This window comes from Geotrypetes seraphini, chromosome 9 (assembly GCF_902459505.1).
Source record: "Geotrypetes seraphini chromosome 9, aGeoSer1.1, whole genome shotgun sequence".
Taxonomy (NCBI): domain Eukaryota; kingdom Metazoa; phylum Chordata; class Amphibia; order Gymnophiona; family Dermophiidae; genus Geotrypetes; species Geotrypetes seraphini.
The window spans coordinates 14,668,814-14,687,330 of NC_047092.1; the positions used below are offsets into that span (position 1 = coordinate 14,668,814).

Consider the following 18,517-nt stretch of genomic DNA (forward strand, 5'->3'; position numbering starts at 1 on the left):
CTTACAAAGTTGATAGATAGAATGAGCGATGGGATTTGGGGATGGACTTATAAGGATTTAGTTAGATAATTTGACAAATTTTTTTGAACAGTATAGTGTTCGGTTCTTTCCTGAATGTTTTGTAGTTGGTCGTGGTGGTCTATTTTCACTGCTCTGGTGGCTAGGGATTGAGAAAAGATGCACCTGGGGGTCTGTGTATTTGCCGAGGGCTCAGTGTAGTGTTAATCCAACCCGGGACCTCAGGTCCCACTGAAGGCTAGATTTTCAAAACTTAAGGCTGCCTTTAACACGGTCGCTAAACTGGTACCATCCAGTGTAGCTTGCATGCATTTTAGCGGTGGATTATCAAAATGGCTTTTCGCAGTCTTTAGCGAGCTTTCTAGTAGTCTCCGACATTCCTGCCAACAAGCAGCACTCCCCCCCCCAACAGTGGGAGAGATGCCAACTCTCTCCTCCCACCAAGCAGCACCCCCTCCCCCGGCAGTGGGAGAGATGCCCACTCTCTCCTGCCACCAAGCAACACCCCCTCCCCCGGCAGTGGGAGAGATGCCCACTCTCTCCTGCCACCAAGCAACACCCCTTCCCCCGGCAGTGGGAGAGATGCCCACTCTCTCCTGCCACCAAGCAACACCCCCTTCCCCCGGCAGTGGGAGAGATGGCCACTCTCTCTTGCCACCAAGCAACACCCCCTCCCCCGGCAGTGGGAGAGATGCCCACTCTCTCCTGCCACCAAGCAACACCCCCTCCCCCGGCAGTGGGAGAGATGCCCACTCTCTCCTGCCACCAAGCAACACCCCTTCCCCCGGCAGTGGGAGAGATGGCCACTCTCTCCTGCCACCAAGCAACACCCCCTCCCCCGGCAGTGGGAGAGATGCCCACTCTCTCCTGCCACCAAGCAACACCCCTTCCCCCTTCCCTTACTTTTAGATGGATGGCTGGAGAAATGCCTACTCCCTCCGGCCAGCCATCCTCCCCGCTCATGAGCGTCGGAGCTGTTACTGTCATGGCTGGCACTAAAAACTGCATTACGGTTTTGCAGAAGGAATGGTGATTGAACCAAGTCATTAACCCTTATTTCCTTTGGGTTTTCTTTTATTACTTTATATTACCTTGGAAAGTGGACTAACATGGCCATCACACCATTTCACTCAAGATGGTAGTAATCACAGAAAGGCAGTATATCAAACCCCATCCCCTTTCCCTTAATGACTGGTAATAGAGCATGTTGTTGGAGCTTGGAACACTTAGGACCTGATTCAGTAAATGGTATCAAAACTTAGGCACTGAAAAAAAAAATTGGGGTTCAGTGCTATTCTATTAAAAACAGTGTAAAAAGGGCCTGCATGCTGCTGTTGCTACCCAGAAGTTTGGAGACTGGCCTATGACACAGCCACATGACAAAACATGAATTCATGAGAGAGTGGCGCAGTGGGTAAAGCTACAGCCTCAGTATCCTAAGGTTGTGGTTCAAACCCACAGTGCTCCTTGTGACCTTAGGTAAGTCACTTAATCCCCACAATGCCTCAGATACATTAGATAGATTATGAAAGCCTGCAGGGACAGACAGGGAAAAATGCTTGAGTACCTGAATAAATTAATGTAAACTATTCTGAGCTCCCATGGGAGAACAGTAATAAATAATGTGAAAAGTTTCAGTCTCTGGTAACCAGAGCTGCTATTGTGACATCATAATGCCTCATTCCACCAATAAGAGCCAGCCTCATCAGTGATGTCACAATGACTTGGTTGGCTCACTTTTACTACATTTTGATTTCTAGAGTGGCGCAGTGGTAAAAGCTACGGCCTTAGCACCTTGAGGTTGTGGGTTCAAACCCACCCTGCTCCTTGTGACCCTGGGCAAGTCACTTAATCCCCCCATTGCCCCAGGTACATTAGATAGATTGTGAGCCCACCGGGACAGACAGGGGAAAATGCTTGAGTACCTGAATAAATTCATTTAAACTGTTCTGAGCTCCCCTGGGAGAACAGTAATAAATAATGTGAAAAGTTTCAGCCTCTGGTAACCAGAGCTGATATCGTGACATCATAATGCCTCATTCTACCAATAAGAGCCAGCCTCATCAGTGATGTCACAATGGCTTGGTTGGCTCATTTTTTACTACATTTTGATTTCTAGAGTGGAGCAATGGTTAAAGCTATGGCCTTAGCACCTTGAGGTTGTGGGTTCAAACCCGTGCTGCTTCTTGTGACCCTGGGCAAGTCACCTAATCCCCCCTTTGCCCCAGATACATTAGATAGATTGTGAGCCCACCGGGACAGACGGGGAAAACTGCTTGAGGACCTGAATAAATGCATGTAAACCGTTCTGAGCTCTCCTGAGAGAACAGTATAGAAAAGTGAATAAATAAATAAAATGTCAGCATTAAATGACTTCTGCTTATAGAGATAAGTTATTTTATTATATTGCAACAAAAAAGTGATAAAAATGCTTAATATAGAAGATTGAGAGGATGAATAAATAACTGGATCGATGATGAAACAAGAATGTACCCATACTGCTGAATGTGCAGAATGGGTTAGATATTGAACTATTCTGAGGGATCCAAAACAAATTCTAGGACTATGGAACTGCTGGAAACCTTTTAGTGAGGACAGTTTCAAGTTTCAAGTTTATTATAAAATTTGATTAATCGCCTATTCCAAATTCTAAGCGATGAACAAATCGATAAAATTACAAAGTTCGGGGAAACAAACATAACTAACAAAAAGACTAAATCTACAAAACATAATAAAAAATAACTTTACAAACATAATAAAACACAAGGAAAGAATAGGAAAGAAATACAATTTAATTCATAAAAAGAAAGGTAATTAAGGTCAAAAAATTCTTAATTATTTTATTAATTTTTCAAATGACATACCAAGTAATCACTTGTACAGAAAGTAAGTTAGTAAAGATATGACCTATATACAATATAAATCATATTCAATCCAAATAAAGAAAAAACTAAATACAGGAAATTCAACCAACTCAACTCAAGTCCTCAAAATATGGATCCAAGATTACATTAAAGCGAGCAAAAGAAAAAAAAAATTATTAGAAGATAAAATACAGACAACACTGAGAAATGGGCAGATATATAATTATGGAGCTGTTGATTTCTCTTTATCCAATTGAGACATAGCCAGAAAAGCTGTTAACTGTTGTGGTTCAAAGAAAACATATTTAAATGAACGGTAGCAAATAATACACTTGCAAGGATGTCTCAAGTAAAAACTTGCTCCCAGTGAAGTGACTCCAGGTTTCAACAACAAAAATTCTCTACGTCGCTTTTGAATTTCTCTAGAGAGGTCAGGAAACATTTGTATTTTGCAACCAAGGAACTCTTTCTGTCTATTTTTAAAGAAAAGTCTCAATAACCATGTTTTATCTATGGCGAGAGCTACGGTCAAAATCATTGTAGAAGGTACAACTGTTTCTCTGTCTGAAGTTTCTAACAATTCAGAAACATTCAATAATGCTTGATTCGATACTTTAACTTGCGTTTGGGCCACTTCTTTATTTGGCAAGTAATACACTTGAACAAATGGTGGTAAAGTTTCTTCTGAAACTTGCAAAGTTTTTGTCAAGTATCTCCTAAGCATTTCCCTAGGAATAACCGAAGTCAATCTAGGGAAATTAATTAATCTCAAGTTATTATTCCGGGAATTATTTTCAAGTGTCTCCAATTTCTTCCTTAAGTTAATATTGTCTTTAATTAGGGACTCCTGCACTTGTTTAGTCATAGAAATTTCTTGATCAAGCTTTTGAATTGTAGCCTTTGAAACAGTCACAATCGCGGACAAATCTTTCAGTTCTCTTGAATGTTGGATCAATTCCCCCTCAATATATTGAAATTTGGGACTAATAGTCCTAGTGAAGTTTGCAATCAAATCCCATAGTGAATCTAAAGTCACTTGCACTGGTTTTTCAAAAATAGGAAACTTTGCTGGGTGTAAAAATGCTCACCGTCAGAAGAAGAAAAGTTCCTCTGGTTAGGTTTGGCTGGAATCCTTCACCTCCGGTTGCTTGTCCTACCCCAGCTTCTTCTGCAGCTACTCCCTGGTCTGAGAGTACTGCCTCCTCAGTCTCCCATGATGACCCCTGCTGCCTCATGGGAAAGTACTTCCCCCATCTCCGGGGTTTCCTCCACCCCTGGAGAACTGGCTAACCGGGGACACGGAGGTGGAGCTCTTGAGTCAGGGCTTAAGGTAGTCTCCAGCCCTGGAGAGACAACTCCGGTCTCGCTCCCTTCCGGTGCTCTCAATGGGCTTGCTCCTGACTCAGGAAGGGCTGCCTCCTGCAACCGTAGCAACATCTCGTCAATTCTACCGAAGGAGGGCACCTCGGAGCGCTGCGAGGCGCCAGCTGCGCTCATAGAAACATAGAAACATAGAAAGATGACGGCAGATAAGGGCTACAGCCCATCAAGTCTGCCCACACTATTGACCCTCCCTATTAAGTCTAATGACCCCCTTAAGTATAATTGTAATTGTACTGCCACTCTACTGACCCGCTCTTTCAAGTCTATACCCTAGTGACCCTATCCCTTGGCATGACCCTCGTAGGGATCCCACATAGGTATCCCATTTATTCTTGAAGTCTGAGATGCTGCGTGCCTCGATCACTTGCACTGGAAGCTTGTTCCAATGCTCAATCACTCTCTCCGTGAAGAAGTACTTCCTGGCGTCTCCACGAAACTTCCCTCCCCTAAGTTTGAGCGGATGACCTCTTGTGGTCGAGGGTCCCTTCAGAAGAAAGATATCATCTTCCACCTCGACCCATCCTGTGATGTACTTAAATGTCTCAATCTTGTCTCCCTACGCTCTTCGAGAGTGTAGAGCTGCAATTTGCTCAGTCTTTCTTCGTACGGGAGACCCTTTAGCCCCGAGACCATCCTGGTGGCCATCCGCTGAACCGATTCAATTCTGAGCACATCTTTACGGTAATGTGGCCTCCAAAATTGCACACAGTATTCCAGATGAGGTCTCACCATGGCTCTGTACAATGGCATCATGATTTCAGGCTTCCTGTTGACGAAGCTTCTCTTGATACAACCTATCATCTGCCGTGCTTTAGATGAAGCCTTCTCCACTTGAGTGGCTGCTTTCATGTCAGCACTGATGATTACTCCTAAGTCTCGTTCTGCCGTAGTCCTGGTTAAAGTTTCTCCATTCAGGGTGTAAGTTCTGTAAGGATTTCCGTTACCGAGATGCATGACCTTACATTTCTTGGCGTTGAAGCCCAGCTGCCAGATCGAGGACCAACTTTCTAAAGTACGCAGGTCTTGCTCCATAGCATCCTGTAGATTATAGCCGTTTACTATATTTCATAGTTTGGCGTCATCAGCGAATAAGGTTACCTTGCCTTGAAGCCCTTGAGTCAGATCCCCAATGAATATGTTGAAGAGGAGTGGGCCCAGGACTGAACCCTGTGGCACTCCACTAGTCACCTCCGACATTTTAGAGAGGGTACCGTTAACCACCACCCTCTGAAGTCTGCCACTAAGCCAATCTTTAACCCATGCAGTTAGAGTCTCTCCTAATCCCATCGATTTCATCTTGTTCAGCAGCCTGCGGTGTGGGACGCTGTCAAACGCTTTGCTGAAGTCCAGGTACACGATGTCCAAGGACTCTCCTGAGTCCAGTCTTCTTGTTACCCAGTCAAAGAAGCTGATAAGATTGGACTTGCATGATCTACCCTTGGTGAATCCATGTTGACTGGGATCCCGGAGATTTCCCTCGTTCAGGATCGTATCTAATTTATACTTAATTAGCGTTTCCATGAGTTTACACACTATTGAGGTGAGGCTTACCGGTCTATAGTTTGCAGCCTCAGCCTTACAACCCTTTTTATGTAGAGGAACGACGTTGGCTGTTTTCCAGTCCAACGGAACTTTCCCCGTACTTAGTGAGAGATTGAAGAGCACTGCCAACGGTTCCGCAAGAACATCTCTCAATTCTCTGAGCACTCTTGGGTGTAAATTGTCCGGTCCCATGGCCTTGTTTACCTTTAGCCTTGCCAGTTCGTTGTAGACGTCCCCAGGTGTGAACTCAAAATTCTGAAACGGGTCATCCGCGTCTTGTTTTACCTTCAACTGTGGTCCGTGTCCCGGTGCTTTGCAGGTGAAGACTGAGCAGAAATATTCATTTAGTAGTTCTGCTTTTTCTGAATCCGCCACCGCGTAGTTTCCGTCCGGTTGTCTAAGGCGTACTATACCGTCTGTGTTCCTTTTCCTATCACTGATATGCCTAAAGAAGGATTTGTCCCCTTTTTTAATGTTTGTGCCAGAGTTTCTTCCACTCGAAGTTTGGCCTCCCTAACTGCTGTTTTGACCGCTGCAGATCTGGTCTTATATTCTACTTTAGTTTCTCTTCTCTGCGTACGTTTGTAGGAAAGAAATGCTTTTTTCTTCTCCTTAATGAGGTGCGAAATCTCTTCAGTGAACCATTGGGGTTTGTTGTTTCTTTGCCGTTTATCTACTGATTTTATGTAGCGATTAGTTGCTTCGTGTATGGATGATTTCAGGTACGACCACATAGTTTCCACATTGCCGGTTTCTGCTTGGTTCTGCAGCGTCTGATGAACGAAATCTCCCATGCGTGTGAAGTCGTTGCCCCGGAATTTGAGCACCTTTGTTTTTGTAATTGATTTAGGGGATCCTTTCCCAAGGTTGAACCATACCATGTTATGGTCGCTGGAGGCTAGCGTATCACCTACCGAGACCTCTGAGACGCTTTCCCCGTTGGTGAGTACCAGGTCTAGGATCGCCCGGGCCCTAGTGGGCTCCGTTACCAACTGTCTGAGATGTACTCCTTTTATGGAGGTCAAAAGCCTCTTGCTGCTGCTGGTTGTTGCTGAAAATGTGTTCCAGTCTGCATCAGGCATGTTGAAGTCCCCTAGCAGCACAGTGTCGCCCCGTAGAGTGATATTCTCTATGTCTTCAATTAAATCTGCGTCCATGTCTTCCGGTTGTCTTGGAGGTCTGTATACCACTCCAAGATACAGGCATTTTTTGCCACCTCTTGCCAGGTTTGCCCAGAGGGACTCCCCGGTATACTTGACATCAGTGATCCTGGTGGTTTTGATGTCCTCTTTAATGTATAGTGCTACCCCTCCACCTAACCTGCCCTCTCTGTCCTGACGAAGTAGATTGTACCCCGGTATAGCCATATCCCACCCATGTGTGTCCGTGAACCAAGTTTCGGATATTGCCACCACTTCCAGGTTGGCATCTCTTATTTTAGTTTCCAGTTCTAGAATTTTATTGCCTAAACTGTGTGCATTAACATACATGGCCCTCCACACTTTGTGTTTGCTGAGTCCCTGTAAGGCTATTCCTGACTGAGTCTGTGTGGCTCCTAGAGAACTGTTTGCAAATTGGGTCCTTACCTCGGAAACAGAGTGTCGACTCGTCCCATCAGGATAGTTCCTTTCCACACCAGTATATGAGTAGGTCCCCTCCCCCAACTTACCTAGTTTAAAGCCCCTTCTCTTCAGCATCCGAAGTGAGTAAACTGACTGATAGCAAGAAAAGGTGGAACGAGTGGAGCGGTCAGAAGCATCACTCTCATAGCGTCTGCACCGCGGCCATCTTGGATCTGAATGTATCTTTAAAAAGAAAGCCCTTGAGTTTACTCTTAAATTCCAAATTTTTTTTCCTCTCTTAAGTAAAATGTTCTTTATTTCCCCCTATAATAGTAAGTTTTGGTGCAATCGACTTGATTGATAGCATTCGATTATCGATTGTGAATTGCTTGCCAACCAGTTGAGTTGCGCTTGCAACGCAGGATCGCACCCGGTGTTGGATACGCAACTTTCCGTGGGAATCTGACTACAAGGCCAGGAAAACATTACTAAGGGCTCTTTTTACGAAGCCCCGTTAAGCGGCTATATCGCACGCACCTTTTTTAGCGCACTAACCCCCGCGCTAGTCGAAAAACTACCGCCTGCTCAAGAGGAGGCGGTAGCGGCTAGTGTGGCCGGCAAATTAGCACGCGCTATTACGCGCATTACACCGCTAACGCGGCTTCGCAAAAGAAGACCTAAGAGTTTGACGTTCCGCGTCTATCTGCTGGTGAAAAGCACTTCCACTTGGATAAAGACCTGAAGTAGCCGTAAATCAGCAGAACAGGTTAAGAGACCTGTAACTTTGCGGTAGAAACATAGGCCCTCTGTAGGAGAGGTTCTGCCGTTCTGTGCCCTCACATTTTGCAAATGTGTTGTTACAGTGCAAACAGGCCAAGTGAATTGCACCGACTGAGTTGAGCTGGTAGCATATCTCTGATGTGATTGTAACATTTTATGGCATATGTCTTTATGTTTTATTTTAAGTACTGTACATAAAATTGGGATTGGTGTACACAAGCAGTTCAGATTAAATATGCAATAAAGTTGTAGGTTTGGTATTGTAAATATGCGAATGAATGTGTAACCGGGAGAAGAAGAGTCAATAGCAATGAGGATGTATTGATTGGCTGGTTGAAGATGATGTACTCAGAAATACTGAGGGTGGCCAGTCCCATACACAGTGGTGTAGGAAGGGGAGGAGGTCGAGGGGGGAGGGTGGCCATGTTGGTGGGAGCGCCGGCGCCCCCTCCCCACCTCTTCCCATTCCTCCCCTCCAGGCGCGTGCCCCCTTCCCTTCCCCCATATCTCCGGTTGAAATGGTTGTTCGCGGCGGTCAACCATGTGCCCTTTGCGACCCTGCTTGGCTCTCCCGCTGACGTCGCTTCTGGGTGCCACACCTAGGACGTCACTTCAGAGGGAGAGCCGACAGGGTTGCGAGGAGCACATGGTTGACCGCTAAGAGCAACAACTCCAATTAGAGGTGCAAGGGATGGTGGGGGGGAGAGGTCGGCAGGCAGGATCGGGGTAGGAGCGGGGAGGGTGGAGACGAGGGCAGGGGAGGGGCGCCTCTCGCCTTCGTTACGCCACTGCCCATACCGTAAGATTTACCGCTCCACTGAATGAGATTGAAGGCGAAAGAGTTAGATTTTTCAAAAAGTGTTCCAGAGGTATTAATCCATGTGCCAATCCTCACCCCCACCCCTCGCTCCTTGCATCCTCTTCTTTGTGAGCTCAATAAATTCTATCACCTCCAGCAAATATGCCTCTTTTGGCCTCAGTCACCACCTACCTTCCCCACCAAAACTCAATCACTCTGCCATACTTATCAACCAAACCTTTTCCCTCTGGCCTCAGTCACCCCCTCATACTCACCCCTCTGGACTCAATCACTCTCTGAACCACCCCACATATCATTCCTGCCACAGGCTCTTTCTGTGCCCTACTAGGCCCGTTCTAGGCAGGTGGGACGTGGGGGAAAGTTGGTGAGCAGCTGCTCTGAATAAATGAGGCCGGAGGGTATCTGGCCATTGCCCAGTGCCACTTCTCAGGATGCCCTCCTGCTCAAGCCACAGCCACTTAGCACCATTCTTTAGCCTCGGATCGTTCCTCATTATGAAAATCTCTTGTTGCACGCTGATACATAAGGCTTCAGCAAATTTAATGAGGAAGCGTGAGGGCTTCCAGGTAATATGAAACAGGTCAGGCTGGTTCTAGTTTGGTCCTGCTGTATCTATGGGTTGTAGCGCCGCTTTTCTTAGGATAATCAGAGTTTCGTTGAATCAAAAGACTGGGGTTTTTTTTTTTTTAATAGCTTGGAGCTTGTGCCTAGTGGCACTACTTTCTGTATTTTGAGACTCTGCCACTGATGCTCTGTTTTCTTACTAGTTATTTGGGTAGTTAACAGTGGCATGCAGTCAGAGCCTTCAGGGGGTTCGTCCCCACCCCCTAAAGGCCCTGAGGGCAGTGCTCTGAATTTGATTGGTCAAGTGGGCAACAGGGAGATGCTCAGCCAATCAAATTCAGATCCGTACTGTCAGGGCCTTCAGGGGGTTTGGAGAATCCCTAGTCCAAGAGCCCTGCTTTTTTTGGGAGGGGGGGTCTGCTTTTTTCTTTATTTTTTTTTTGGGGAGGGGAGTACTTTTTGCTTGATGTAATTTGACTGGTTGAGAAGGCTGCCTACTCAACAAATCATATTATAAAGTAGGACTGTAGAGCTGGGGATTCACTAAATCCCCTGAAGGCCTTTACCTTCCACCACTGGTAGTAAAGATATATGGTTTTGGGTTTGAATGATTGTGTAATAAGGTGAAAAGTATGTATGTAGTGATGCCATTTCAGTATTTGTTTCTTCAGCTGCTTTGTGTTTGTTTGCGGGCTGATATTTGATGAGGTTCAGTAATATAAGCACAGTTCCCTGCTTTTAGTAACAGTACGATAATAAGATGCAGCTAAGAAACTCTCTGGCATTCTATCTATTCATTCTTGTGGATTGTAATATAATAACATTGACTTATATTTTGTGAAAGGAGTACACAGGTCTTTAGCATTTCAGATACTGGCAATACATCCTAAGGCACAGCTTTAATTTATTAAACTCCCCAAAAATCCTCAGGTCAATATTCTAAAGGACTTATAGCATCTACTAGTCACTGCTAAATGTTATAAGCCCCCTGTCTGTGCATTTCTCTAACTCTCTTTAAAGGAACCAGAAAGCCTAAGTTCTGTTATAGCAGAGGTAGGGAACTCCGGTCCTCGAGAGCCGTATTCCAGTTGGGTTTTCAGGATTTCTCCAATGACTATGCATTGAAAGCAGTGCATGCAAATAGATCTCATGCATATTCATTGGGGAAATCCAGAAAACCCGACTGTAATACAGCTCTCGAGGACCGGAGTTCCCTACCCCTGTTATAGGATACCAGTGAGCAGGGACCATCTATTGCAGGGATCTCAAAGTCCCTCCTTGGGGGCCGCAATCCAGTTGGGTTTTCAGGATTTCCCCAATGAACATGCATTGAAAGCAGTGCATGCACATAGATCTCATGCATATTCATTGGGGAAATCCTGAAAACCCGACTGGATTGCGGCCCTCAAGGAGGGACTTTGAGACCCCTGATCTATTGAATGTTAAATGTATAGCGCTATGGATATGATAAATAGTAGTGTAACCTAATAGGTGCTCATATTCAAGCCCGCAGGAATGTATATAACAAGGAGGATATGCCCAACTTCACATCTTATTTAGATTAAAACCGATGCTCCTGCCTGTGGAATTTCGCTCTTGTCATTCAAGCGTTATTGCTCTCTCGAATTGATTACTGCAATCTCCTATATCTTGGATTGTCAAAGAAAACATGCAAACCTGTACAACGTTTAATGAATTCGCCGGCTCAATTGATAATGGGTGTTCCTAGGGTTGCCCATATTACTCCGATCTTAAAAGCTCTACGCTGGTTACCTGTTCAGCAGAGAATTTGCTATAAAGCTCTGTCAGTCGTTCATCAAATATTGTACTCATCTGCTCCTACTTGCTTTCAAAACTTGTGGGCAGTCTATCAGCCTGCAAGATGTTTGAGATCTGAGGGAGAGATGTTTTTTGCTCATCAGGATTCGCTATGTAAAATCTAGAATATCAATTTTCTCACTTGCCTGTAAGTGGCACAGTGGTTAAAGCTACAGCCTCAGCACCCTGGGGTTGTGTGTTCAAACCCACGCTGCTCCTTGTGACCCTGAGCAAGTCACTTAATCCCCCCCATTGCCCCAGGTACATTAGCTAGATTGTGAGCCCACTGGGACAGACAGGGAAAAATGCTTGAGTACCTGAATAAATTCATGTAAACCCTTCTGAGCTTCCCTGGGAGAACAGTATAGAAAATTGAATAAATAGTGTGAAAAGTTTCAGCTTCTGATAACCAGAGCTGCTATTGTGACAGCATAATGCCTCATCCACCAATAAGAGCCAACCTCATCAGGGATGTCACAATGGCTTGATTGTCCTATTCTTGGTTCACTTTTACTATATTTTGATTTCTAGAGTGGTGAAGTGGTTAAAGCTACAGCCTCAGTACCCTGAGGTTGTGGGTTCAAACCCACGCTGCTCCTTGTGACCCTGGGCAAGTCACTTAATCCCCCCATTGCCCCAGGTACATTAGATAGATTGTGAGCCCACCAGGACAGACAGGGAAAATGCTTGAGTACCTGAATAATCTCATATAAACCGTTCTGAGCTCTCCTGGGAGAACGGTATAGAAAATTGAATAAATAATTATTTGTGAACACCTGTCTCTAACTCTGTAGCCATTATTTGTTTTAGATTTGAATAATTCTGTATTAAGAAAATTTTGTGGGGGGGGAGACTGACTTATTTGTTTACAGCATTTGACAATGTTTGTGTTTGAAATTGTGGATGTAAAAGGTTTTTGTACATCGCTTAGATTTCAGCGATTCATAAATTTTAAAAAAATAAATAATTAGCAGCACTAATGGGCATCGATTAGAATTTACTTGTGCATCTTGCTAGGCCTATTCTATAAAGGCACATGCATAAATTTGAGTGTGCGGATCTGAAAAGGGGCTTGGCCACTGGAGGGGCATGGGCATCCCAAGAATTTGTACACACACTGTTATAGAATACATCCAATCCGTGCCTAATTGAGGTGTGGGGTGTACACTAGCCCCCTCTTTTACAAAGGTGCGCTAAGCTTTTTAGAGTGTGTGGCGCAGTGGTTGGATCTACAGCCTCAGCACCCTGGGGTTGTGGGTTCAAACCCTGCGCTGCTCCTTGTGACCCTGGGCAAGTCACTCAGTCCTCCATAGCCCCAGGTACATTAGATAGATTGTGAGCCCACCGGGATAGACAGGGAAAAATGCTTGAGTACCTGAATAAATTAATGTTAACCGTTCTGAGTTCCCTTGGGAGACCGGTATAGAAAAATGAATAAATAGTGTGAAAAGTTTCAGCCTCTGATAACCAGAGCCGCTATTGTGACATCATAATGCCTCATCCACCAATAAGAGCCAACCTCATCAGTGATGTCACAATGGCTTGATTGTCCTATTCGTGGTTCACTTTTACTACATTTTGATTTCTAGAGTGGTGCAGTGGTTAAAGCTACAGCCTCAGCACCCTGAGGTTGTGGGTTCAAACCCCGTGCTGCTCCTTGTGACCCTGGGCAAGTCACTTAATCCTCCATAGCCCCTGGTACGTTAGATAGATTGTGAGCTCACCGGGACAGATAGGAAAAACGCTTGAGTGCCTGATTGTAAAAACCGCTTAGAAAAACTTGATAGGCGGTATATAAAATACTAATAAACTTATAACTTATCCTATGGACGTATTAGTGGTTAGCGCACACGTTGATTTAGCGTGTGCTAAATCCGCGCTAAAACGCTTAGCGTGCCTCTGTAAAAGAGGGACTAGGTTTCAGCTGGTGTAAATCCTCGCACCTAACTTTTAGACATGGATCCCTGGGCTAAGCCCTATTGGACGAGCGGCACCCAACTCAGGGGTCCTTCAACTAAGGCGCGCTAGCCATAATGGACGCGTTAGCGTGTAGCGCGGGCTAATATTTAGCGTTCGCAAAAACGGCTAGCGCGCCTTGGTAAAAAGACCCCTCAGAGCGCAATTTTCGAAACTAGCACTTAACGCTCATTGTCTTCTGTGTCAATTTTTCTGAGGTTTTTATAGAATTTGGTCCTACATGCTTTCAATAATTCGCCTTCTCTTTTTTTTTCTATCTGAGAGCCTTTCGAAGCAATGGAGAGAGGGATTGAACGCCAATTCATCGAGGATCGATCTTTCTTAATAGAGATGTTGCCTCTCGTCTGGGGTGTTAAGAGGCCAGGACCTCATTACTGTCTGAACATGAAAATGTCCCAGCTGAAGAACCTTGTGTTCAGCTTTGAATTTGGAGCCACAGATCCCAGGTAGTTTTTAAAAAGTAAATCAGTCAATTTTATAACAAGTGGGAAAAGCATGCAGAGCATGGCTCATGGAATTCTTTCCAACCCTTGCTTATGTTTGTGTGTGTGTATGCACTATTCTAGGAGGAAATTTTTTTTTTTACTCAAATAGTTAAGCTCTGGGAACGCGTTGCCAGAGGATGTGGTAAGAGCGGATAGCATAGATGGTTTTATGAAAAGTTTGGACAAGTTCCTGGAGGAAAAGTCCATGGTCTGTTTTTGAGAAAGACATGGGGGAAGCCACTGCTTGCCCTGTATCGGTAACATAGAATATTGCTACTCCTTGGCCAGGGACTAGTGATCTGGATTGGCCACCGTGAGCATGAGCTACTGGGCTTGATGGACCACTGGTCTGACCCACTAAGGCTATTCTTATGTTCTTATATATCTCTGTTTCTCATGTTTGTCTTTTTTGTGTACATGTGTGTATCTCCATTATGTTATGTAAGTGTATCTTTTGGGGTTCCTATGTCTGTGTCTATTTGTATATAAGCACATATGTTTTTGTCAGTGGCGTAGCTAGACAGCCAATTTTGGGTGGTCCTGAGCCCAAAGTGGGAGGGCATCCTTCCCACCCACCTGCAACCTCTCTCTTTCCCTCCCTTCCCCACCCCCCTAAGCTCAGGCAGCATTTCTCTTTCTTTTTTTTAAATTTATTTATAAGATTTTCAATTTTTAATACAAGCATTGCATTTTCAAATTGCTACCGATCCAGAAATTATATTCAATAAAACACATAATGGAAACATTAACAATCTCTTATTTAGTCCACCAAAATGAGGATCAAGAAAAGAAATAAACTTCCATCAGAAATAACAAAAATTAACTTAAGGTCACGGCATTAGATTCCCGAATTACAGCCAGATGGTAGGTCATATATCACTAGACATGGTTACCAACCTTTCTTTTGATTCAATAAATTCTAAAAGTGGTTTAGGCTCAAAGAAAAGAAAATTCTTAACTTGGTAAGATACATAACACTTTGCAGGGAATTTAACAAGAAATAAAGCCCCCAAAGCAAGAGTTCTTGGCCTCAAGGTCAAGAACTCTTTCCTACGTCTCTTTGGGTTTTCTGAGCCAAATCTGGAAACACTCGAACATTAGAGCCTAAAAACTTATCATTTATATGACGAAAATACAAGCGAAGGATAAATTCCCTATCACTCTCCAAGGCTAGAGTTAACAGCATGGTAGTTCTTTGGGTGACAACCTCAAGGGTGTTTTCTAGAAATGAAGACAAATTCATGTCCACTGCTGTATCTACCGGAATTTTTGTAGGAGTGGATTCCCCTTGTGGCGTCTTTATATTGAAATAATAAGCTCTAACAATTGGAGGTAAATTTTCTGATGGAATGGCTAAAGTTTCACAGAAATATTTTCTAGCCATCTCAACTGGTGATATAATAGGGCACTTTGGAAAATTCAAAAGTCTTACGTTATTTTTCCTCAGTTGATTTTCAAAATTCTCCATCTTACGAGAAACATAAGATCTCTCTTTAACCAATTCCATTTGCACCTTCTTTACTTCACTCAAATTATTCCCTTGTCCCTCCAACTTTTCACTCAAATTAGTTAGAAGTACCCCCTGTTGTTCCACCTTGGAGAAGACAGTTCCGTAGTCTGTTTTAATAGTAGAAAGACTCAATTTAAGGTTGGAGTCCATGACTGATATGACCTGCCACAACGCCTCCATATCTATTTTCTCTGGTTTCTTCATCTCCCCAAAGCTTATAACATTCCCTCCCGAAGCACCTCTAACCTCCTCCTCTCTACTGCAGGGAGACTTCTGATGATTCCCATCTTCACCTTCTTCCAAAGAGTTCGGTAGAGATGTCCCTCCTGTACTGGGGTCGAGCTCTCCCTCTCGGGGCAGCCGGACTCCAGACATTCCCTGCACTGGAGTACTTCCGGGTTGGAGAGGATCCAGCCTAAGCTCAGGGCTTAACGAAGCCCAGCTCACTGCGTTGAGGTCGCCCCAAAATTCTGGATTTCTCCCTGAAGTAGTTTGGGTCACTTCACCTGAACGAACAAAGATGCTCGTAAGCGTCGTCTGGACCAGCCGTTGAGGAGAGTCCATCGCTGGAGGGACAAGGCAGGGAACACCCTTTCTGAAAATCCGGACGTCTGGTAACCCTAACTTAGGGTTACCCTATATCTGAGGAAAAACTGGACATGTCCTCTTTTTAGAGGTGTCCAGATGAGTTTTTTTTTTAAATTGTGGAGTCTGTATCTTTTGGGGTTCCTTTGTCCGTGTCTATTTGTATATAAGCACATATGTTTTTGACAGTGGCGTAGCTAGACAGCCAATTTTGGGTGGTCCTGAGCCCAAAGTGGGAGGGCATCCTTCCCACCCACCTGCAGCCTCTCTCTTTCCCTCCCTTCCCCTTTGGCAGGGCCGGCTTACAAAGAATCCGGTGGCTCTTCCCCCTCTTACCTCCTCAGTGCTCCAATTCTATTTTCTTCAGGCCGCCGGCAGCTCAGCCTGCTGCCATCTCTGTCCCATCTCTGTGGGAACAGGAAGTCACTGCAGAGAGGCTCCCATTGCAGGCCAATGGCAGCAGGCTCACATCGCTGAGCTGCCATTATAAAATCTGCAATTAGTGTACATATTGTAGGCTGAAAACTAGCCTGAAATCTGGATTCGGACTTGTTCTGGTTTCGCCAGAAAAAGCTAGCACATTTTTGAATGAAATTCCCATCCTCCCCCGACTTTTCTCTGCTCCCCCCTCCTCAACCAAAAGTCTAAGTCACTCCTGGCTCCAATCTCAAAATTGCTGAAAGTCATGGCAGCCATTTTGAATGTGGAGCCGGCATAGGTGGGAGCTTCTGGGGATGATCCTGACTAGATCACTAGACCACCAGGGCTTCTAAGGAGGCCCAGGGAGGGCCTACGGGTGGGCAGCAGCTTTCAGCTGGGGAGGACAGTGACAGCGGCCTTTTGTGGAGGGGCCTGGGGCAGGGGAGGGGGGGGGCATGCCACCCAGTGTCAGTTTTGGCTTTGGGTGAAAATGTATATTAAATTTTAACTGTAGATTTGGGTATGGCCACCATTGAAAACCCTGGTTTTGGCCACCCTCTATCACACACCTAAATGGAGGCCCTCAGTTCTACAGTTGCCCCTGTTATGTCTATGAGTCAGGCCCTAAGTATCGAGGTGGAAGAGGATCTCTTTTTCCTTAAAGGACCCACGGCAACAAGAGGGCATCCGTTGAAAATCAGGGGTGGGAAATTTCATGGCGACACCAGAAAATATTTCTTCACCGAAAGGGTGGTTGATCGCTGGAATAATCTTCCACAACAGGTAATTGAGGCCAGCAGCATGCCAGATTTTAAGAAAAGATGGGATTCGCATGTGGGATCTCTTCATGGAGGTAGTTAGGGGGTGGGCCATTAGTGTGGGCAGACTAGATGGGCCGTGGCCCTTTTCTGCCGTCATGTTCTATGTTTCTATGTAAGTACGAGTGTGTTCACATCCAGGCAGAGTGTCACCGGAAAACCAGGCTGCTGCTGTAACAATCGGACAGGTTGTGTGTTTAATAATCAGGGCTGGTTTGTTTGTTTCCATACAGGCAAGACTTCCCTGTGACTGATTTTCCTGAAAGGTAATTTGGACATTCACATTTGTCCTGTATTGCTTGTGCAAACGTTGACATGCATCTCATCGACAGCGTATCACCTTTCATCCAAACTGGATTCCAGATTGTTTCACAGCTCTGAGGTAGATATACAGAGAGTGCGGTACATGCCTGGTCTTGAGTATGCATGAAAATTTCCAAAAGAGATAGGAAAGACCTGGAACAACTGCTCGTGCCTACTACTTATAGGGAAACACATCTGTTCCTGAAGTACTTAGGTAACTGACCTATACAATCTTAGTCCTCAACAAATGATCTTTAGAACTGTTAGTCACTAACTCTGAACTTTGTTTCTTCCACTCGATCTGTAATACCTTTTAATCATTGTAAACCGCAGAGAACTTCACAGTTCTGCGGTATATAAACTGTTATTATTATTATTACTGTGCTGATATTCAAAAAGGATTTAACTGGGACAGAGAGGCTCTTGACCAGTTAAACTTCACTGAGCTGGTCATGCCCACTGAACCGGATAGTACTGCCAAATATTCCCTCTGATCACCAAAACACAAAGGAAGAAATTCTTAAAAGATCGTCCAAAGATAGGTGCCTGGATGCTGTGTACTAAGGTTGACTTCTTTATCAGCAATTACACTTACAATTGCTTTGATAAAATAATAGCACAGGTTAATAATAATAATAATAATAATCAAGTTTATCAAGTTTATTATGAAATTTGATTAATCGCCTATTCTACATTCTAGGCGATATACAAACATAAATGAATAAATAAAAACTTGGGATAATTATTACATAGACAAATAATATTACATAATTACAAAAACTTACAATCATGAAACACTAGGAAATATATATTTAAAGGGTTACATTCTGTATCAAATTCTATATTTCAGGATTAAAACAAAAGGAAGGGAGTAAAGTACAAATACCAAGGAATGTAAAGTCATTTATTAACTAAAAACGTCATTGAAAAGGAAACTTTTAAGCTTAGTCTTGAATTTAGCTAAGTTCTTTTCTTCTCTAATATAGAGAGGGAGATTATTCCAAGATTGTGGGGCGGTCACTGAAAAAATAGTAAGCCGTCTAGTGTTAATAACTTTCAATGAGGGAA

At 44.3% G+C, this 18,517-nt stretch overlaps 1 protein-coding gene across 4 annotated transcripts in view; it reads left to right on the plus strand.

Moving 5' to 3' along the window:
• The window catches only part of LOC117367174 (protein phosphatase 1 regulatory inhibitor subunit PPP1R7 homolog), a 60,471-nt gene that overhangs the window by 305 nt on the left and 41,649 nt on the right, over positions 1-18,517 (plus strand). For 2 of the 4 annotated variants that reach the window (XM_033959511.1, XM_033959512.1), the window contains exons 2-3: positions 13,591-13,774; positions 17,380-17,412. In XM_033959511.1, coding sequence (XP_033815402.1) covers positions 13,605-13,774; positions 17,380-17,412 — 203 coding nt within the window. In that variant the 5' untranslated portion in view covers positions 13,591-13,604. The remainder of the gene's footprint in view (positions 1-13,590; positions 13,775-17,379; positions 17,413-18,517) is intronic. The other 2 variants (XM_033959509.1, XM_033959510.1) reach the window with 2 other exon arrangements.